A 22,048-nucleotide genomic window follows, 5' to 3' on the forward strand; every position below is an offset into this window, starting at 1 on the left:
TTTCCAATTAAACCCGCAACTTGGCCAAAGATCAACAGCTTTGCAATTGCAAGTTAAATGAGAACAACTTTTTAATAGGATAAAATATTGGACTATTTTATTTTCATGCGGTCTTGATGGCATAAACTTGGGCGTTGACAAAAAGTAAACTTTGTGAAAACTGAGCAAGTCATGACGTATCATTTCCAGGTCTTATTTCATGTCAAAGCGCTTACATTGCCCACGGCCATGGCATTACAGCGCCCTTGCCAACATGGCCGCCCCGTAGGCACGTTCGGCTCGCCGGTGGTACGACAGCGCATTGGCATATGTCGTCTCCACCCATTCGTGAAGTCACCTCTTTAAAATGATGAATTGATTGCTTGGTACCATAAGGTTGCGTCGGCGCTCGTAGTGTTGTTGAGCTGGATTAATACCGCCGTGTATTATTGCTTCGAGAGCGTTCGATTATTGCTCAGGCATTCTCCGCGGGCGACGGACAGGCTGTTGGCGGAGGCGGGGCTCCTGCTGCGCACGCGCAGTGAACGCTCACTTGAGCGGTGCGGCTAACAGGCAAGCGGACTTCTCAGCGGACACTGTCGCCAATTAGGCCCAAGTCGAGAAAGTGAGCGGCGTCATCGTACCTCCGCAAAACGAGCGCGCCAGGTCCTTAGAGTGGAGGAGCTTAAGTAAGTATTGCTCGACACTCTGGACGCTCTCGTTAGCTAGTGGCTAGCACGAGCCGTAGCCTAGCATCGTAGCAGGAAGACCAAAGTGTGCGTTCGGAAATGGTCACCGAGCGCGCGCTCCGTCACTCCGAACGTTGTTCAAATGTGCCGTCTGTTCCCCATTAAAGGAGTTCCGTAGCGCGCTTTAGGCGTTCCGACTGTCGAACACCCCAGATGCGAAGTCTCGGAGCACGTAGGCTTCGTTCGTAAACAAATGGCTCCGGGGTGAGCGCGCTCTGCCTCTCCGAACGCACTCACTTGACGAACCCTCGAGTGTTGTCGGACTGAACGTGCGAACGCACGAACGCACGTACGTGTTGGCTCGCTGCGAGCTAGGCGCTATGTGTGCGTCATCCTCATGATCACGACGATGAGAGACAACCACGTGTCTCCACTCGGCTATTTAACTATTCGTTTATTGCCTGGCATCTACACTCGTGACGTCACAGACCCATCGAAGAGGTCAACGTTTGCTGGGGAGTCGGAAGTCGCAGTTTCGGGATTTCCGATCAGGACAAGTGCACTCAAACCGGGAGGTCCCGAAAATATCTAGCGCGAGTTGTTTTAATCTGACGTCACTCGACAAGGGCTTGGAGACGCAAACCCCGAATTGCAAAACCTCATTTCAAAGTTTAAAGAAATGAAATACGTAAACTGTTGACAGTTTCCTCCCATCAGTCATTCGTGGTTTGTTTCCCTGGTTTAAGGTGTGTCAAAATCCTGCCAAGGAATTCTTTGCCCTCTGGGGGCCAGTGTGGTGCCGTGCATGGATAGAGTCCACACTTGGAATGAGAAGGGAGGAAGTTGCCATTGAACTCTATGAATAGAACGCGTTTTTCACAGATTGGGAAGAATTTGTGCCTTTGAGTCGGCCACAACGTTTGTCTGTGAACAGTATATTACGGAGACCTCAAACTACCCGTGTGGATGCAACATTTTTGACGGGCACACTTGTGGTCTAGGCCAAATGCTAAAGCAGGATTGCAAGGAGAGAAAAAAAAAAAAGTTGAGCCTTTGATCTCCATGATCTCAGCATTCAAACATTGCCTCTTTGTCATTTTTCCGTTTCATAATGTCCCCGTAATGCCGCATGTCATTATAGGGAAAACACAGCTCTGGTTTAGGATTTAGCCTAAAAACGTATTTGCAAATATGTCAGAACGAGTTTGCCGGTCCAAAAATGCTGCCCCCCATCCCACGCTTGCATACGTCGGAAGTGTCGCTGACGCACATGCTGTCCACTTGCAGGCAGAAGCTGACGCCGCGCAGCCATCGCTAAAGTTGGGCGCACGCCTCAGCGGACCGGGTCTCGTTCGTCTGGCGTCTGACCAACGCCCGACTGGAGAAATGTGAGTGTGCCGTCCGGCCGCAAGTGTCCTCCGGCCGGGCGACCGCCCGCGCCAACGTCGCAGGGGGCCTCGAGCCACTCGGCCTCTTTTGGCTGTGACCGCCGCGTCAGAAGAGCCGCCATGAACCCCTCGTCTTTTCACCCGCATGAGCGGTTCAGACCCGCGTCCTCGCGCCAGACTCACGGGCAGCCACCGGAGCGGAGGCTCGCCCACCATCCACTGGAACAGCGCGGCGGGGTAATGCCCTTGGGTGAGGCGCGCCTGCCCGTGCTGGAGCCCCAGATGCCGACCGTGCCTCACAGCTTAGCGACCGCCGCCCCTCTGAACCTCCGCCACGCATCGGAAGCGGCTCTGCGCGGCCGGGGTCTCGTCGGCTCGCGGAGCCTCTCCCGGACCCCGGGCGCCGCCGCGTCCGGCGGAATCCAGCCACCCCGCTACCAAACTGCGGGAGCCGGCGGTCTTCATCCTCAGCGAAGCGTGTCCGTCAGTTTCCAGCCACCGCACCCCCCGATGCCCGGCGCAGTACCCGCCGGTCTTCATCCACCGCAACCCCAGACATCTGGCGTCGTACCCGTTGCTCTCCAGACTCCAGAAGTACCGTCCGGTGGCCTCCAGCAGGGCCCTCCGAGGGCTTTGGCACCCCGCAAGCTCTCGGACTCGGACGCGCCTCCCAACGTGACGGTGTCTACCTCCACCATCCCGCTGTCCATGGCCGCCGGTCTGCACCAGCAGGGCGGCGGCGACCTGAGCAGCATCGTGCACCGAATCAACCAATTATGTCAGGCCCGCGCCGGGGCGGGCGCCACTTCCGTGTGCGAGGGCCAGATCGCCAACCCCAGCCCCATCAGTCGGAACCTGCTCATCAACGCCAGCTCGAGGGTGTCGGCGCCGGGACACCTGGACGCGCTCCCCGGAGCCGCGATCCCGTCACACCTCGGCCCGTCCGTCGCCAACGCGCTGGCGGCTTTCCCCGCTGATGGCGTCCAAGGCCACCGGCAGCGTGTATGGGCCCAACACCGGCAGCCCCCCGAGGGGATCCACCCCTGCGAGAGCCTTCGCTCGGACCGCACGAGGGAGTGCGCTTTTCGCGCCCGGACCCTCGGCTACCTCTGCAAGCCCACCCGGGCGGACCCGCCCGGATCTTACGCCGATGGCGACTGCGCAAACTCGCCGTGGGGTGCCAGCCAGGTCCCGATGGGCTTCCAGGCGGGACGCACGGTAGGAGCCAAGTACCGATTGGGCCAAGAAAGTCTTCCCGGACGGTCCAGGATGGCATCAGATTTGGACTTTTTCGGGGGGCGGGACTTTTTGGCAGCCGGCTTTCCGGATCCTAAAACGGACTCGACAGATGGGTCGGCGGCGGGCCCGCCTCGGAGCGCCGCTTGCGCTCTTCGACGCGCCTACCGGTAAACGGCAGCCGCACCTCAGCTAGCGTCTGGTGTGCTTGTAGCGGGTCCATTTGAATGAAACGTGTCAGTGGTACAAACGTGACACAGCGGCTTGACCGGCGTTATCCCTGAGAGGGGAAATACTTGATGTTCCCGAGCGCCGGTACCGGGTCACGTGACGGCTGGGCTGGCAAAATAAAGTTTTGTTGGCGCATTATCGAGTGGCTCTTATCTTGACTTCTCCTGCCTGTGCGTCAACTCAATTGACTGATGAATGGGATTGAAAAAATACACTTGCATTCTTTTTTAATTGGTTGAAATTGGGTGGGGCAAGAATACTCAGCATTTGAAAAAAGAGACTTTTGCAATATATTGATGATTGCACAGATGCTTGCTTACAAGGTCATCCGTCCGCTCTCGCTGGAGAAATGGCCGCAATGAACCTTGTGTCCCTGTTTGTGTCCTTCCTTCCTTCCTTCCTTCCTTCCTTCCTTCCTTCCTTCCTTCCTTCCTTCCTTCCTTCCTTCCTTCCTTCCTTCCTTCCTTCCTTCCTTCCTTCCCGCTTTTGTAGCAGGGCTGCCGCTCCACCCCGTGACCTCGGGCAGAGGAGGAACCGCTCGGTCCCCGCGGAGAGGTAAGCAGAGCGGAAGAGCGGGAGCCCACCTGTCAATGGCTTTTGCAACCGGACGTTTTAGCAATACATTGGGCTTGTGCAAGGGAAAATGAATCCCCGATTTTCAGCACGCGCGCACACCTTTGCAAGCTTGTTTGAAAAGCTGTCAACGTTTCACAACGCAGGTGAGCATTTGCCGCTTAGCCTTTGACAACAGCAAGTCTTGACTTTTCCGCATTTGCGCTTAACTTGATTGGTAATGCTGATGCTACTGACAGCGAGCGCATTTTGAATTTTCCACTCAACATTTTGCTTGCTTGGAGGTTTTCTTGTATTCTCTGCATGTCTCGAATGGAAAGAAAAGAAAAAAGCCTCCAACGAGTCGACCCCCCCCCATTGTCCAGTCTGAAGCGAGTTTGGCAATTGGAGCACACGCCACTCAAGAAAAAAGGAAGAAGGCGGGCCGAGGAGCCCTCTCATCTGGCAAAAGTGCCGACCTGGCGGCTCGCTGGTATGCCGAGGCGGCGGCCTGCAGCTGTATTCTTTTTTTTTTTCCCCCTGGCCAAAAGGTGGCATTTGTTCCAGCGGACCCTGACAGGAAGTTGAGCTTGAAAGAGCGGAAGAGGAGAGCACCCAAGGAGAGGAAATCCAAAAGATATATTTTGTTTTAATTTGAAGTTGTGGTGAGCAAAAGCGGGCGCTTGGCGTTCAGGGCGGGGCCACCTTGATGCAGACGTTGCAGCGTCCCACCTTGGCAGCGTGCTGGCGGCTGTCGGCAACATCTGGCGCCGTTAGCCAGAAACTGTAAATGTTGGCAAAGTAGTGGCACGTCCCCCGGGGGCCCTGGCACTCCACGAAGGGCTGCGGCCGGAAGTCCCGCAGGCAACTTCCCGACGACGTCAGCGACTGACCGCCGCCCTCGTCGCCGGCGCCCGTGTGCTGCCAATGGCGACAGAAGCAAACAACCTTCAGACTGAAATGTACTTGGAAAAAAGCTTCCCCCCTCCCCACCCCACTTGTTTTTTTAACCTTCCATTCTTCTTTGGATGGATCCCATGAAAAAGGCTTTTTCCATCATGAATCAATCTGAAGCCAAGTAACCCTAACCCACACCCCTTCATTGAAAGCATGGTGACGCAGATTCTGTTTGGCTTCCTGGTTCTGTTGACACCCAGGGCTATGGGGAAATTGCCAAAATGACTTTTTTTTTTTTTTTTTTTTTTCCAAAGTAAAGTAAGCTGCTGCTTGTACAAAGCATCATCAATCAGTCTGCTTGCATGGGGATGACAGAAAGCGGAGAATATTCCTTGAAATTTTCATTTCATTTGTTTGTGGATGACTTCATTTGGGATGTACATATAGATATATATGTATATTGTGTACTCGATGGCCGTGGCCTTTTTTTCAGGAAATGCGATGCCCACCATGAGGAAGGAGAATCCGGTCCACAGGCTCGCCCAGTCAGAGGGGCACGGCGGCCCCACCGGCGACTGGCTGTGCAGGGCCACGGGGGCAGAGGGCGCCTCACAAACGGCGCAGCGGCTGATGTGCTCTCGAATGGAGGCTCCGCCCACGGGCACGGCAGGCACGGCGGCCGTGGCCGACAGCCAATAGGATTTGTCGTTGCGGCCGGCGTACGAGCACGTTCCCATGTTACATGAGGCAAAGGGCATGGTGGAGAAGACGCGCATGCACGAACCCGCCTGACCTGCAACACAACAAACGCGCTTAGACGGACGGCTCCAAAAGAAGAACGCCTTCCTTTGCGCTCGCACGGCGGCACCAATGTCATTGTGCTCCGACTGCAGACGAGTTGTGTCCAAAGCGGCCGATCGCAACTGTAGGAACGCCGAGGCTTTGTATTGGCACTTTGGGGAGTCGGGCCAGGCCAACAATGGCAAGTCTGACTTCTGGCTCAAGGATGTCAGGAGATGGCGAATTTCGTCCCGGGCCATTGTGACTCGCGACATGGGAGTTGAGAGGGACAATGGGCTGGCCAATCTGGGTCACGTTCATCTTCTTAACAGTTAATCATTAAGATCGAGACGTTTTGGCCCGACTCGTTTTGACTCTTTTGCACTCCAGACGCTGGCGTAGCGTCTGAACGCAGCTCCCGCTGAGCTATGGCCGCAGTCATGTCCGGTCGGCCGGTCGTCAGACGACCCGGCTCGTTCCGGACAAGACCAGGAAAAAAGTAAGAAGAGTACCGAGGTCCTGAGTGTGCGCTTTTTCCTGGCCTTCCAGGTACAAGAGACTGTATCCCAACCACAGGGTTTGCATCCCCCGAGGACAAGATGGAGGCATTTTGGACTGGCTGTGGATGACCATTAGGAAGCCTGCGTTCACGGGTCTGGATGGGCCGGGAGCTCCACGGTCTCCGGTCAAACCAGGATCACCTGAGCACAGAGCACAGCAAGTCTGAAGAAAAAGCTTGCAGCTCAGTGACCCAACACCAGTGGCGTGGGCAATCGCAAACTAATTCCAGCCGGCCGGCCGGCAGCTCAACTCCCCTCATCTGACGAGAAACTGCGACTTTATATCAGAAAACATCATTTGAAGATGCCATGTCTATTGTTTTTTTTACAAATATTTTTTATTAAGTCAACTCTGTTGGTGTGGCTGGGTGTGTCTCTGAGAGGCCGCTGCTCACCTGCAACTGAATTTAGGAAAGCAAGCAAAACTAGCTAACAACGGTTGGCCGCTCAAGAAAGCCAGTTGCACCGACCAGCACACGCGCTGCAGCCTTACTCTGAATCTTGTGTGAACATTTCAACTTTTAGTCTCACCTTTGGCTCCTACCGCACCTCTCTCACCCTCCAGGCCTCGTCGACCTGGCTCCCCGACAGGCCCCGGTGGCCCCAGAGGGCCTCGGGGCCCAACGCACCCGGCATCTCCTTTCTTACCTGCAGCACAACATCAACAGTCATCCTCTCACAATCGCTGACTCTGTATAGGACAATGCCTTGTCCCAGCCTCCTACCTTTGAGTCCCTCAAATCCATTGTCTCCCTGAAAACCTATATTTCCCAGTAGACCAGGTAGCCCGGGGGGTCCCGGAGGGCCCTGTGGGGGTGAAGGGTAAGTGGAGCAGGGAAAAACTCTGCCCATCTCTCCCTTTGGACCCGCCTGACCCATACAGCCCTGAGACCCGAGAGGTCCGGTTGGTCCCGGCAAACCTCTCGAGCCTGGATTTCCAGGTATCCCCATCAAACCTGGAGAACCTCGCTCACCTGTTCACACAGATGTTGAAAATAATACCATCACAGACTCAGACTGGTCTGGACTACAACAACCTGAGCCCAGAACTATGAACACTCCGTCCTCACGTTCACCTTTTAACCCTTGATTTCCACATGTGCCTGCTTGTCCTCTGGGCCCTGGAAGTCCTTTGTCTCCCTTTGGGCCAGGGCATCCGTTGTCTCCGCTGTCCCCATCATCACCAGGAACTGGAGGGTTAGGACCTGAATCCCCCATGTCGCCAGGGAAACCTGCAAGGTTGTCTGAGGTCAGTCAAGTCACAGATCAACTGTTAACGTGTCACTAATGTTACTTGTCATCTGACCTGACTCTCCATCTGGTCCAGGGTCTCCAGGATCTCCCGAAATACCCGAGGGAGGATTTTTACAGGCAGGTCCAAATTCACCCAATGGCCCAACTTGTCCTTGTGGCCCTGGACAAATAAATAAAAAGTGAGACTAGTACCTCAGTGCAAATAGCGAAGATACCTGTAGGGCCCAAGAGTCCTCCAGAAAACATCACCACCAACCTCGAGCTCCTGAAGGGCCTTTAGGTCCTGGAGGACCAGGCTGTGATGAACCTGGGAGACCTGGAGGACCGGAAGGGCCTTTATCTCCCGGAAGACCTTGAGAACCTTGGGAACCTGGAATACCGAGACCTGGAGAGACGGACGGCACAGGCAAGTTTTGCTGAAGAAATGAAGGCAATAAGGTAAACAGACGACGTCCGTTGTACAGAAAGGTACTTTTGGGCATCACTAGCTCATTGCTCCATTTAGAGGAGTGGGCATACCTCTGGTGCCAATGTCACCTTTCACCCCCTTTAGTCCATCGAGGCCATGACGTCCCAGCGGTCCAGGAGGACCTGTTCCAACAATTGATTGACAAATGTAACAGGTGGCTTTTCCAAGCCGCCCCACCCCACGCAGAGCGCAAACCCAAACCGCGACTGTCACCGGCTTGGGAGCGCTGACCACTGAGCCTAAAGCCTGGGCTGACAGCTAAGCAGTCAGCACTCTATATGAGGTTTTACTAACGTTCAAAACGCATAGCTCAAACTGGCAGCCATTACACTGATAAATAGATCAAATCAAATAAACACAAACACCCCAACTTCTCACCTTGGAGTCCAAAGATGCCCTGCGGTCCAGTGGGACCGTCAGCACCCGTATTGCCAGGAAGACCCGGAACCCCTGGCCGACCTCTGGGACCTGGGGGCCCAATCACACCTGACGAACAGACAGACAAGTTTGGAGTTTTCTGCTTGCTCAGACTTAAGAGTTCCTTCGAGATCTTTGGAAACAGCAGCACGGCCACCTCTGTGGTTGTGATTAGCCTGAGAAGCACATGAGATAGGATCTGTACCTGGTGGGCCTTGCTCCCCAGGCTGTCCCAGATCCCCTTTGGAGCCCCTCTGGCCTGGCTCGCCAATGAAACCAAGTGGTCCAGGTTCACCTTGAGGTCCAGAAGCACCTGATAAAGGACAATTGAACTAGTGTTTTAGGATTCAAGTTGATCGACATGTTAGAACCTCACCTTGGGGCCCAGCGTCTCCAGAAGGCCCCTTGTCTCCAGGTAAACCAGGTCGACTGCGAGACTCTCCTTGATCACCTGATACATCAAGGCAACATTTTTACAAATGTCTCTGAATCACCTTTGTCACGGCAGCAGAAAAATGGACCACACCTTTGGATCCGAGACGTCCTTGTCGACCGTGTTCACCGGGCCTTCCAGGGGATCCTGGGTCACCCTGAATGACAACATCAGTATTTTGTAGTCAGTCTAATCCTACGCTTCATCAGACCTCAGTGAGTGATTCAACTTCTCATTTTAAACACGCAGTACAAAAACCCTCCAAATAAATGAAAACTGTAACGTTGAATCGCCTACATTGAATTTGCAAATGAAGAGCCACGACTATGCGGATCTGTAACGTTGAATCGCCTACATTGAATGTGCAAATGAAGAACCACGACTATGCGCGGGATCCACTTGTATTTGCGTTGTGGTGTTTGGTCTGATACAACGTTGGTAAATTGTACAGCATTTGATTGCAGCTAAATTCAGGTTGAGTGTGTTCTGGACTGCCTACTTAATCGACATGCTTTTATCTCATCTTACTGTGTCTCCTGTTTCTCCAGGTAAGCCAAGGAAACCCGACGGTCCTGGATGACCAGGTCTTCCGGAAATCCCCGGTTTGCCCGTATTCCCTGGTGGACCTGGGGGCCCGCTGATACCCGAGGGCATGTTGATGCCTGGGTACCCAGGCTTGCCCACAAGACCTTGTGCACCCTTATTTCCTGGTAAGAAAACGGTGAAAAAAAATCAGTCATCGTCTTTTGGAAAGCCTCTTTCAGTCTGTAGCAAAACGATCCTATTGCGCCTTAATGCATCACTTCAGTCTGACCTCGTGCACCGGGGAAACCGTTGACACCAGGGGGACCAGGTTTTCCCCTCGCCCCTTTGATTGGGACACCCAGTGTCTTCCCAGGCGGTCCTGGGTAGCCTTTACATCCTACAGGACCACAAGAACAAGAATGGATAACCGATGTTGATTGATGATGATCCATCCACCCATCCACCCATCCACCCATCCACCCATCCACCCATCCATCCATCCATCCATCCATCCATCCATCCATCCATCCATCCATCCATCCATCCATCCATCCATCCATCCATCCATCCATCCATCCATCCATCCATCCATCCATCCATCCATCCATCCATCCATCCATCCATCCATCCATCCATCCATCCATCCATCCATCCATCCATCCATCCATCCATCCATATCCCTATCCCCTATACTGCTTGCACTCATTAGGGCTGGAGCCCATCCCAGCTGCCTTCAGGCTACACCCAAGACTGCTTGGCAGCCCATCTCAGGGCAAATTTAGACATCAACCATTCGCAGTCGTATTCAAACAAGTTCCACCCTTCAATGAATGTTTTTGGAATGTAGGAAGATGCCGCAGCACCCGGAGATAGTAACTTGGGCGGGGAGAACAACTGGATTTGAACCCCCAGCCATTCAACTTTGAGGCACTATGCCGCCTGATATTAGCATCATTGTTTTCTTGTGTGGCTTTTACCCTTCTCTCCTTTGGGACCTTGACATCCTGGCCTGCCATCTTGTCCACGAGGTCCTCTCTCTCCTGGCCTCCCTGAGTATCCTGGGAACCCAATCAATCCTCGCACTCCTGGGACTCCGTTCTTACCAAGGGGTCCCATCAGACCTGTTTGTGAGATGTCACATGGTGCTCTATGAACTTGGAGGAGCCCCAAACCCCTTTGAATTGTCCCTCACTCCAATCTCTTTGAAGCATTCTTACGTCACAGACTAAAAAACAATTTAGTAATGAAAAAGGTTGATGCTATCAGGAGGTTGCTCACCTTTCCGTCCATCCCAACCTGCAAATCCAGAGTCTCCACTTGAACCAGGGGCGCCCGGAAGCCCCGGATAGCCAGGAAAGCCAGGAGACCCTGGTTTGCCCACAGGGCCAGGGGGTCCATAGCCTGGGGATCCCGGTTCACCCACGTCACCTTTCTCCCCAAAACATCCTGAACAAAAAAACATCAAGGGAAAAAGAAGGCTTTAGGTTAGTTGTCCCACACTTGTATCACCAGTTCTCCTGGTGAAACAAGAGCCATGACATCAGTACATGACTTCAGCTCAGACTTTACCCTGGGGACCACGAGCTCCTTGTGGACCAGAAAGACCTGCGGGACCAGGTTTTCCTCTTTTGCACAGATCAGCGATAGGGCCAGGGGGACCGATGCTGCCCGGTGCACCATCCTGTCCTCTCTGGCCCTTTGGTCCTGGAACCCCAGGTAGACCTGGGACCCCTGACGACAAAGATAACATGTGAAAAGAACACTAACGTTTCCTGTTCACACAGATATTTCTGTACAACTTCATCAACTCTTCTTATGATTAAGCAGAGGAGCTGTTTCAGGTCACAGCATTTGTGTGGCATCATGAAGGGCAAGGTCTGAAATAAGTCCAACAACGATAGATATATCTTTGGATTTTTTCCTCACCTTGGAAACCTTGGTTACCAGGTTGACCTGGGACTCCTTTAGGTCCAGGAGAGCCAGCCAGCCCTGGAAAGCCAATGGGTCCTGAGGTCCCCACATAAGAATCTCCAGCTTGTCCTCTAAGTCCAGGAGTGCCTGGTGCACCTGGCGAGCCTGGCTCACTCACGCACACGAGCACACACGCACACACACGCACGCACACACACACACACACACACACACACACACACACACACACACACACACACACACACACACACACACACACAGAAAAACATACACAAGTGCTGAAGGAGCACAGTGGTAAATTCAATATGTAGATGTCTCGTCTTGTCTGCGTTTCATATGTGTACTTTAATCTCCACATACCGGTTGTGGATATGCATTCTGCATTAACGCGTCAATGCAATAGTTTCCTTTCTATGTAATCAGCCATCTTTGACAGGGCAATACCTGGCTCTCCAGAAAAACTGAATCCTTCAAGTCCTTCAACTCCGGTATCTCCAATAAAACCTCTTGGTCCTTGCAGAGGAAGACACAAAGTCACTTATTATAGCTACTGGCCAAAATTGTGGTACTAGATAGTGGTACCTGCTAGTCCAGGTGGTCCAGCAAGTCCAGACTGTCCTTTGTCTCCTTTAGGTCCATCAGGTCCTGTGAATCCGTTGAAACCACGAGGACCAGGAAGCCCTCTCGGGCCTAGGCAAATGAACAGGAAGTCAGATACAGATATGAACAGAAATGAAATAGTAGATCCTTGGTATTGTGTTCACCTGTTTCTCCTGCCGCCCCTTTCTGTCCTCGGGGTCCAGGGTTTCTGGGTATACAAGGAAGTGTTTCGCCTTTGAAGACGTGAGACGTCAGTCCAACCTTGGCAACTACGTTGCTTTTTTTTCCCCCCTCAACAACCTTTACCTTGAACACCTTTCAGGCCAGGGAAGCCAGAGAAACCTGGGAATCCTGGGGCTCCTGGGTCCCCCCGCTTTCCAATTGCTCCAACTATGCCTGATCCCTGGGGGCCAGTTTGTCCTGTTAGTCCTTTGGGGCCAGGGAGACCCGGAAGGCCTTGGTCCCCCGGAGAAGCGGAGTAACTTTCTCCCTGAAAGCAAATCTAAGGTAAGCAGGAAAACGCCACATGCAACGGCGGGAGAGTTTTCATGGCAGATCCTCTGGTTTGTGGACTCAACAAGTTTGTAGGATTTGACGCAACTATTTGATGCTTGTATAACAGTGATAGCCAAAGACCTGAGGTCCAGGGATTCCAGGGAGTCCTGGGAGTCCACCCTGTCCTCCTCTTCCAGGGAAACCTTGTCTACCCGCAAGACCCAACGCCCCTCTTTCGCCCTTCTCGCCTGCAAACACGTATGATCAGTGTAGACATGGTTTAATCACATTGCTTTACAATACTAGTCTATAGCATCCACAATCTGGCCAGTTTTCTTGAGACCTCAACAGCAATCTATCTCAAACTGGCAGTCAAAGCCGGTCAACTTGCCTTTGATTTCCACCACAATGAAGTCTCCCTTTTGACCTTTGAACCCTTTGATACCAGGTAAGCCACCCAGGCCCTGCAAGCCAGTCAACCAATCAAACAGTCACTCAAGCAATTAATAGAGGAATTCAAATGTTTCCTGGAGTTCAACAAGGCTGGCCAAATGAGTCTACTTTTCCGTAATTATGAGCTTGCCTGTTCCATTGAACTCGGGCCACATGTTTTCTTACCGGCTGGCCAGAAACACCTGTGTCTCCCGCGCAGCCGTTCTCCCCTCTTGGTCCTTGGGCTCCTGGGGACCCTGGATACCCCACCAAACCGGGCTTCCCCACTGGCCCTGGGGGTCCCCTCACCACAATTGGAGGACCGCAGGAGCATTCACCTTGTCGACCTGTCCCAAAACACACGGCATTGCAACTTACTCCGCATTCTACACAAATGACTGAACTTACTGGAACCGAAATATACTATACTGACCTTTGAATCCATGATCACCCGGTGCCCCAGAGGGCCCTTGTTCACCGAGTTCCCCAGGTTCTCCTGGCACTCCAGGAAGGCAGTAATAGCCTGGAGGGCAAATTGAAGTGCCCGCATCGTGGAAAGAAGACATGCTCTTTCCCAAATAAACACCAGCTTACCTGGCCTCCCTGGTTGTCCTTTTGCTCCTCTGGGTCCTGCTCTTCCTGGTATTCCTGTTTCCCCAGGAAATTCTTCTGGACCTGTGAAAACTTGACCTGGATCTCCTTTGTCACCTCTGCTCCCTGGAGTCCCCCTTGCTCCCGGCACACCTGCCAGTCCTAATCAGAGTGCGAGTCAAGTGACTGAATGAGTCAAATGGATCTCATGAAAAGTCGCGTGATGATAGCGCAGCTGTGCTCTGACCCGGTATGGATGGACCAGGGGATCCTCGGGGCCCGTGTGCTCCCATGAATCCACGATCTCCTGGAGGTCCCGTCGGTCCTGGAGTCCCTGGATCTCCAGCGTCACCTTAAGGACAAATGAGCGTCGTCAGGGTTGAAAAGAAAAGAAATGATGTGTGTGTCTGGTGCATGCGTGCGGACGTCTACCCGGAAGTGTGATGACAATTTCCTGCGGGAGGCCTTTGAAACCGGGATCTCCCATCATGCCCTGAGAACAGGAACCAATGTGTATCATGCCACACGTGTGACTCATTTCTACAGCAACCAGAAGGTGTTTGAACCCCTCACGAACCACCCGACCAACCAACCAACCTTTGGACCTTCTTGTCCGATCAGACCTGGAAGACCGGAACTTCCTACGGCGCCCTGACACACAAAGACGTTTCAGGTAGCTTCATGCTAATGTATAATGCAAGCGACATAGCCGGTCTAAGGAACGTTAGCGTAGAACTGGGAGATCAGGCGTGTTCTACGCTCGACGTAGCAGCACTCGCTCACCTTGGCTCCTTTGTAACCGGGTAGACCCGAGCGTCCTGGGAGTCCCTGGAGACCACAAGCACACAAGGGCCTAATTCGCGAAGGCCGCCAATGGTGGATGGTGCTAATTCTTTCAAACGCTGAATGACCGGCCGCCGCCGCCGCGCAGTGTTGCAGGCAGCGTTGTAGCCCAACAAAATGCACACGAGCGTTCACCCGCGCAAAATATACATGTGTCTGCACTCTCTTCTTCAAGGTCTTCCCTTGACATGATAGAGGCTGACTTTGCTTTCTACACACAGCCAGCAGGAGCTTCAAAGCAGGACGCCTCACCCTGGGTCCAGGAAGTCCCACAATCCCTTTTTCTCCCTTGACACCAGGAAGGGCATCCAGACCCTGAAAATCCAAACGGGCACAATTAGATTAGATGAAGCTCAGTCAAGGGACGCAATGGAACCCCGGAGTGGACATACTGGCAGGCCTTGAGCTCCACAACGCCCTTTAGGCCCCGCCGGACCCTGACCATGCAACAGAGCACACGTTAGAGCCGCCGGCCGGCTGAAAAGATGACTGCTGTGGTGTGACTGGACTAAAGCCAGTGACCTGCTCTCCTTTGATGTAGAAATCCTCTGGGGGGTCCACATACTCAAATGGCCCCGGAGGCCCCTGTAAGCCTTGCTCCCCCTGCGGATGACGCCGGTTAACGTCTGCTCTCATGGCGCAAAATCGGGCCATACTACTTGGTACCTCATCTCCTTGCGGTCCCGGCACCGATCTACCTCGTTCGCCCTGAAGCAGAAATACCAGCACAGTCCTCAGCGTTATTTCTTTCTCTTTTTCCTCTTTGTGATGAAAACGTGTGTGATGTGAGGGCATACTCACAGGGGGACCTCTGGAACCTGGCAGGCCAGGGATACCCTACACGCACAACCACACCATTGCCGATCATTGGCATAAGGATATTGAAAAAAGTCTATGTCGTGACAAATGTTCTCACATTGAATCCATCGGGACCAACCGGACCCGCTAATCCTCTCGAACCTCTGGGACCCGGTCCACCCTGCGCACAGACGAGTCAGATCGAAAGCCTGTGTTGGTGTGGAAGTCAAAGAAGCAAGACATCTGGCAGGTAGCCCGGCAGGTAGGCGGGCAGAAGGACAGCGATCTCACCGGCAGACCAGGAAGTCCCCCGAGGCCGGCGTCACCCTGTCAAAGATCTAAGATTAGTGCATCCGTCAGCCGATGATGAGAAGCGGGCAATGGGACAATCGGCTCATGCTAAAGATCTGGGGTGTGATGTGGAGACCACTCACGGGCACTCCGGGGTACTGGAGGAAGAAGAGCGCTGGCTCCCCTGGAAATCCCTTTGCTCCTTGAAAACCCTGCCACACAATTGTCAACCAATTCATCTTTGCTGTCTGCACATACTTGCTGGGAAAAGAAAATGTCATCTGCCTTTTTAAGGAAACCATCTGTGCTCCACAAGAACGATAACGCTTCACCTGGTCAACGTCTAATCACGTGAACTACGCCAGGTGTCGTGGTGCACGTCAGGTGATTTTTTTTTTTTTTTTTTCCTGTCTACCAAAGAGGTCAATTTCAGGTATTGTAGTTCAAGTCAGGTTTCTTGTGGTCTAGTTGATGTGTTGTGCACTAGTTGAGGTGTTCACGAGTTCCTGCTTGTGACCCTAAGAAGTAAAGCAGTTTGAAGTTCTGACCACGTCACCACGAGGCCCTTGTTCTCCAGGCTGTCCGAGCTTTCCCGGCCTTCCTCTCGTCCCGTTGCACCCGTCCACACCTGGAAAACCGGGACCGCCGGCTGGGCCCGGGTGACCCTGATGACGCAAAGAAACCAAAGCTGCTCATCCAGGAAAGATAGTCTCGATCCTGCAGAGAAAGATCCTGGGGGGAAGGATTGGGCTTCCTACCGGGACGCCCTCTAAACCAGGAAATCCGGGAACGCCCACAGCTCCCTGAAAGAAAGCAAAAAGAACAGCAACGTCCAAAGCTTTTTCCTTTCCGGAGCCTTGTCATGTTTTGTTTCCGCCGAGTGCAAGTCATCTATTTCTTGACTGGTTCTAAGGAATATGTGTTGCTTGACTAGATTGTCGGACTCGTCTGTCCAAATCCAAATGTTTCAAGCGTGCGGCAGGGTTTAAAATGTCGTTTCTCGAGATTTCCAATCTTCAGAGATGTTACGGTGAACGGGCTTCACTGTGTGTTTCTTTACCGTGTCTCCCTTTGGCCCCTGACGTCCTGCTGGGCCTTCAGTCCCTCGCTTGCCTTTCTCTCCTGGAGGACCCTGAGGGCCTGGGAAGCCTGGGGGTCCCTGAGAACCCTGCCGCCCAAGAGACCCCGGAGAGCCCTGAGAAAAGCAAGCAGAGTAGTTAGAGCTGTGTGTGCAAGTGCCATTTCCAACGCAAGGCTTCTCAAACTGCAGTCGGGACAATAAGGACAGAGAGAGTTGTATTTTGAAATGAAATCAGATTGACTTGGCTCGTTCAACTTTGACCTGCCGAGAAAATTGACCGAATACAAGTTTCTGTCCAATGTTTTCCACTTTGTCTCATTCTTCGGTACGCTCAAAGTCAGCAGCTGGCTGCAGCGAGTCTGACTGGCTTTCTCTTTTGTCTTTTTTTCCCCACCATCCCCCTTTCTGTATTTGTTCCCAATTTGCTATTTCATCCGCCTTTGCTGTATTTGTTCCCAACTTGCTACGTATTTTGTCGACGCGATCGCTGTTGGCTCTGTGCGTGGCCGAGACGCTGTGAAGAATAATTCTTTCGTTGGAGCCAAAAAGTTTGAGAAGCCCCTTTCCGATGAGTTCACATCATCGCCATTTGAAACAACAGCAGTCCTAAAAATAAGCCGTGTGACCGACCACGCACATCGCCGTGACCACAAGAGGACAGACAGAGGCCCCGCAACGGCATACACAAAGAGTGCGTGTGTGTGTGTGTGTGTGTGTGTGTGTGTGCGCGCGTGTGTGTGTGTGTGCGCGTGTGTGTGTTTTTGTGCCCGCGTGTGTGCGATGAGATGTGACAGGTCTGATCTCTGTTAGTTTTTGGTCTTTGCAGCTTTCTCTGGAATTATCGAGGTGTGAAATCAGTGAGACAGACGTTGGGCCGTAACGCTTTCTGTCTGTCCGCTGCCCCCAGCTGTACAAACGCAAACACACAAGCACGCACAACACACACTATTTTTGTAACATCTTCCAGTGAGGTCATGTCAAAACTGCACGTATATTTGCCTGTGCGTATAGGAAAACAGGTCAGGGGTCTCAAACGAACGTTTGTGGCTGGCCACATTGTTGCTACGTTTTGGTTTCCCTCGGAGGGCCGTTAACGGCTGTAGGGATACCAATGTTTCATGGGCTCCTTGTATGAGGCATGCGCAACCAAATGACGGATACCTGCTTTTGAAATCTGGCAGCATCTCAAGCTCTAGACCTCACCGGATAACCTCTGGACTCGGTTGGCTAACTTCTGCGCTAAGTTGAATTCCTATACGAGACGGGCTAACTTCTGGACCGCCTTAAGTTCAGGACACTGTGGCTAACGTCTGGATGTCATTGTCAAAATTGAGCAATTCGGTGCATGTCCAACTTTCTGCTCTGCCCTACGGCCTGGAGGACACTGTCAAAGTTCAAAGCGTTTGCGTCGTGCGTTACTCTAGCGGTCACCGTTTTAAGTTCTGGTCTAATTTCTGGACCTCGCCGGCCAGTTTCCGCACCCGACCGTCTCCGCTCTGTACTTTGATTCTCGATGCGGTCTCGGTCTTGTTCGTTTTGTTTCGCTTTGAAATATTTGCTCGAGACCAAGTTTTTGATTTGGCGTGTTGTCAAGTTGCGATTGAGGTTCGGCAAGCTGTGATTGGTTGTTTTCTGTTGCAGGCGGAGTCTCACCCTCGCTCCCTTCGCCGGAAAGCATCGACAGGCGGAACAGTCTTGCCCGGCGCAAAGCTCCATGTCGTCGCCCTGGAGACAGTCGGATCAGCAGCGGCAATGACGTCACATCATGGTCATTCCTGCCACGTCATCGTCGGTGCGGTATGACGGTGAGCGCGCCACGGCACGGCACGGCACGGCACGTGTGACATCCGGTGTAAGGAGGACGTGACATCACGCCCGCTATGACACGTCGGTGAACGCGCGCGTGGCGGCGTAGGAAAGACATCACGCTTGAGACGACAAAAAAGTTGGGCAGGTGCAAAAAAAAAAAGGTGATCGGGTTCGAAGCCCAGCGTCAGTCCCTCCCGGCAGACACATGCCCAGATTGTCATCTTCCCATCATGCATCAGTGTTTGTGTTGCAGGCTGCATTCTTGCCGCGTTGTGTCAACTCAGTTAGCAGTCAAGCGTTTCTATCAGCGGCAGGCAGGAATGTGAAGTTGAGCGCCGCTCACTGTCGCAAGGCAGGCTCCCGTCCTATGCGTGCACTCTGTCCAACGTAAAGATGGACGCACATACGTACATACGGTATGTGCTGCCTCGGGGGGGCCATGTGCTACTTACCCCAAGAACGGTGGTGCTGGTCAGGAGCATCAGGAAGCACCTGAGGACACACAGAGGTGGGCACAAGCAGTCACCCTATTCACAATGGCTCACGGTGGTCAAGTGAGATAGCCTCGGACACGGGTGAATAACGGGAATCCGAGTGGATGAAGGCCAGGCGGACACAGGCGGTCAGATACAGGTCGGAAAAGGAAGGAAGGAAGGAAGGTTTGAGATGGGTCTCCGATTGGATGACAAGAAAGCGTCAAACGGCGGCTAGGGTCAGGGCCTGACTCAATCGACCAGTTGACGCTTTCCCGTAACTCGGCACAGATTTGACTCGAGTATGGAGGAAGTCGCCAAAAGCAGCTTTTGGTCGGCTTTCAAATTCCGACAAGGCGATTGTCGGCTGGCGTAAATGCTCAACACACATGACCGTTGGCGGACGTAAATGTGGCGGCTTTGGGTACCTGAGCCTCATGTTGATTCTGCTGGTCAAGAAGAGCCCGGTCTAGTGCTCTTGAGAAGCCCCGCCCACTGGTCCTCCCCCAGCCAATGAGGATGCTGCACACAATGGCAGCACGTGTGAGTCAGGGCGCCATCTCAGGACGGCTCTGCTCTGTTTGTTTGGCGTTGCCATCTTTCCCTGCTAAAAATCCCCAAAACACCAAAGACCAGCGAACGTGCTTGGGTTGTGTTAGGGCGCCGCCCGCTCTTGCAAACGGCGGTGGCGGCACCAGCAGAAGCCGCAAAAGCAAATCCAAACAGGCAAGATTGAAAGAGTCCAAGCGACTGAGCCAAAGAGCAACATGCTAGCGTTGGCCTGCTGGAGCCGCACGCTGACGGACACCAGCAGGTCCCTCCCCAGCTATCGGCAGCTGATAGACGCAAAGCTTTGGCTCTTCACCTCTTGGCTCTTTCCTTTTGTTTTGTTTTGTTTTGTTTTTGCTGCCGCTGTTTTGCGAAACCACAACAAAAGCATGCTGCTCAATGCTCTTGCTTTTCCCAAGGTTCTTTCTGGCCCAAATGCTCACGTGTCTGGACTGTTGGCTTTGTTTGAAGCTCAACTTAATGGATGCACTGCAATGTTAGCGGCACGCTTCAAGATTCACAAATTTTTATTCGCCATGTTGGAGCGTGCCAAACAAGGAATTTGTACCGAAGTCCAATTCCTTGTTTGGCACGCTCCAACATGGCGAATAAAAATTCGTGAATCTTGAAGCGTGCCGCTAACATTGCAGCGCGCCGTTCATTTTGACACTTGAGGAACAGCGACGGCTGTCAAAAGCTCACTGTGACGTGGCTCCCTTTGAAAATGCCTTCCACCTAACCCTAACCCTAACCCTAACCCGGCCTCCAAAATGCCACCATCTTCGCCAGGTAACAGCAAGCTGGCGTGTTGACGTTAGCGCCACAACAACGCTCGGTATAGCCTCCGGCCAGAATGCTGGGAGCTGGAGTCCTGTGGGAAGCTTACCGCCACAGTTCTCACCCAGCCCATTCTGGGCTCTATTTTCATAGATGAGCCGCCCGCGTTTCCGTGCGGGCCTTCAGCCTCGTTGAGCCTGTTTGGGAATTTGTCTCATCTCTACGCCCACGGTCTAGCGCTTTGACTGGCTGGTGGCGGCAGCGGCGGTGGTGGTGGTGGTGAGGGGGGGGGGTGAGGTAATGCACGGACAGCGACGGTTGGGTTGGGGGAAGCTCTCAGTGGCGGCTTGACTGCATATATATCCTTATATATGTATATTTGTGTGTGTGTGTGTGTGTGTGTGTATATATATATATATATATATATATATATATATATATGTATATATGTGTGTACGTCTATGTATGTTTATATACTATACTATGTACATATATGTGTGTGTATATATATATGTCTGTGTGTATATATATATATATATATATATATGTGTGTGTGTGTGTGTGTGTGTGTGTGTATATATATGTATGTATGTGTGTACGTATGTGTGTACGTATGTGTGTATGTATGTATATGTACATATATATGTGTGTGTGTGTGTGTGTGTGTGTATGATTATATATGTATGGGTGTGTATAAATGAGTATATATGTGTATATGATTATATGTACATATGGATGTGTATATATGAGTATATATGTATGGATGTGTATATGTAAGTCTATATATGTGTATATGATTATATGTATGGATGTGTATATATGAGTATATATGTATGGATGTGTATGTATGTATGTATATATGAGTATATACACACATGTATATATGTATATATAATATATGTATATATGTGTGTGTGTGTGTGTGTGTATGTATATATAATACATATGTACGTACGTATGTATATATGTGTGTGTGTGTGTGTGTGTGTGTGTATGTATATATATATATATATACACACCGAACACACACACACACACACACACACACACACACACATATATACATACGTACATACATATGTATTTTTTAACCCATGAATGTATGTCACATTAACCCAACTAAATGACTAAATGTGGTAATCCGTGTCCCAAATTTGTCACTCCGAATCCTCCTTGAGTGTGTTGTATACTTGTGGTGAACTTGACTACTTGACCCCCCACCCCACTCCACCCCACCCCACCCACGACAGTCACGAATCAAGCAATTAATCAAACAGGGAACCAATCCATCCAATAAATCCAGTGATAGCGAAGCCCACGAGAGCCGTCTCTTGCTTGTTTTCCTGCGGCAACACACACCTCGTGCAAATGAGGGGACGTTTGATGAGCCGATGATTGGCAGCAGGGAGACAGGCGGCTCTCGTAGGAGCAGGCTTCCCTACCTCTCAATTTGTCCATCCATCAATGAAAAGTCCAACTTTGACGAGCAAGCGCAATGCCGGCGGATGACGTAGAAGCGTGACGTCACGGGGACCACGCGTGACGCGTGTGATTGACAGCTGTCATCCGGCAGCCTTACCTCGCCGCTGCCGCCGATCCCGCTTCCGCTGCTCGTTACTCGTTTGTCTTCATGTCGTCGTCCAAAAGTCCAAACGAGACTCGAGCGACTCGGCGCGCGCTCGAGCACGCTGTGCCAACTCCCACGGGAGCGCGCTTGGAAGGCACGCTCCTGCCTTTCAAAATAAGACTACACGGATGACTCTGGTTGTTCCATTCGGAAAGGCTTGCGCCCGTCTTCCTCGACGGCCCGGAAGTACGCGCACCGCTTCGTCTCAGTTATTTGAAACCGACGACGACCATCGGCCGCAATCGATCATCAGTGAATTGAAATCTTAATTTGTAAGCGTGAAGGCACAAGTGCGACTCTCGGAGCGTGTGATGTGGGTGCGTGGTGGAGGTGTGTGTGT

At 52.3% G+C, this 22,048-nt stretch overlaps 2 protein-coding genes across 3 annotated transcripts; one reads left to right on the top strand and one right to left on the bottom strand.

Annotated features, from left to right (window-relative positions):
- Positions 1 to 391: 391 nt before the first annotated feature.
- Positions 392 to 3,661, top strand: LOC148395878 (uncharacterized). The gene is made up of 2 exons (XM_088381313.1): positions 392 to 668; positions 1,956 to 3,661. Exon 2 carries the CDS (start codon positions 2,177 to 2,179, stop codon positions 3,464 to 3,466), a length of 1,290 nt encoding a protein of 429 aa, XP_088237439.1. The 5' UTR covers positions 392 to 668; positions 1,956 to 2,176; the 3' UTR covers positions 3,467 to 3,661.
- A 1,043-nt stretch (positions 3,662 to 4,704) lies between these two features.
- Positions 4,705 to 22,001, bottom strand: col4a4 (collagen, type IV, alpha 4). Of its 2 annotated transcripts, none has more exons than XM_088381308.1 (47): positions 21,661 to 22,001; positions 19,184 to 19,277; positions 18,735 to 18,774; positions 18,127 to 18,198; positions 16,453 to 16,587; positions 16,151 to 16,195; positions 15,941 to 16,057; positions 15,536 to 15,604; positions 15,393 to 15,428; positions 15,220 to 15,282; positions 15,105 to 15,140; positions 14,970 to 15,011; positions 14,826 to 14,906; positions 14,696 to 14,740; positions 14,556 to 14,618; positions 14,244 to 14,288; positions 14,058 to 14,111; positions 13,893 to 13,953; positions 13,708 to 13,812; positions 13,464 to 13,622; positions 13,303 to 13,392; positions 13,056 to 13,216; positions 12,829 to 12,901; positions 12,579 to 12,685; positions 12,249 to 12,432; positions 12,107 to 12,175; positions 11,925 to 12,032; positions 11,787 to 11,855; positions 11,337 to 11,486; positions 10,980 to 11,141; positions 10,689 to 10,856; positions 10,388 to 10,531; positions 9,700 to 9,807; positions 9,414 to 9,592; positions 8,979 to 9,042; positions 8,829 to 8,903; positions 8,658 to 8,765; positions 8,414 to 8,521; positions 8,086 to 8,157; positions 7,823 to 7,951; positions 7,619 to 7,726; positions 7,389 to 7,544; positions 7,038 to 7,286; positions 6,844 to 6,960; positions 6,265 to 6,453; positions 5,482 to 5,765; positions 4,705 to 4,996 (listed from the first exon to the last, which is right to left on the bottom strand). In XM_088381308.1, exons 2-47 carry the CDS (start codon positions 19,192 to 19,194, stop codon positions 4,766 to 4,768), a joined length of 4,941 nt encoding a protein of 1,646 aa, XP_088237434.1. In that variant the 5' UTR covers positions 19,195 to 19,277; positions 21,661 to 22,001; the 3' UTR covers positions 4,705 to 4,765. The 2 variants fall into 2 exon arrangements, with proteins under 2 accessions (XP_088237434.1, XP_088237435.1); XM_088381309.1 differs by lacking the exon at positions 21,661 to 22,001 and adding an exon at positions 21,441 to 21,581.
- Between the last annotated feature and the right edge of the window lie 47 nt (positions 22,002 to 22,048).

The sequence above is a fragment of the Syngnathus floridae genome, chromosome 7, assembly GCF_059516105.1.
Source record: "Syngnathus floridae isolate MCC-2025c chromosome 7, RoL_Sflo_1.0, whole genome shotgun sequence".
Taxonomy (NCBI): domain Eukaryota; kingdom Metazoa; phylum Chordata; class Actinopteri; order Syngnathiformes; family Syngnathidae; genus Syngnathus; species Syngnathus floridae.

Excerpts from the sequence above, each read along its gene's own strand:
- col4a4 (XM_088381308.1), bottom strand. Across the intron at positions 15,141-15,219 it reads TTGGTCCCGATGGATTCAAT|GGTATCCCTGGCCTGCCAGG; the intron begins GTGAGAACATTT and ends TTGTGCGTGTAG. Across the intron at positions 8,522-8,657 it reads TGGGGAGCAAGGCCCACCAG|GTGTGATTGGGCCCCCAGGT; the intron begins GTACAGATCCTA and ends TCTGTTCGTCAG.
- LOC148395878 (XM_088381313.1), top strand. The coding sequence starts at position 2,177 with ATGAACCCCTCGTCTTTTCACCCGCATGAGCGGTTCAGACCCGCGTCC.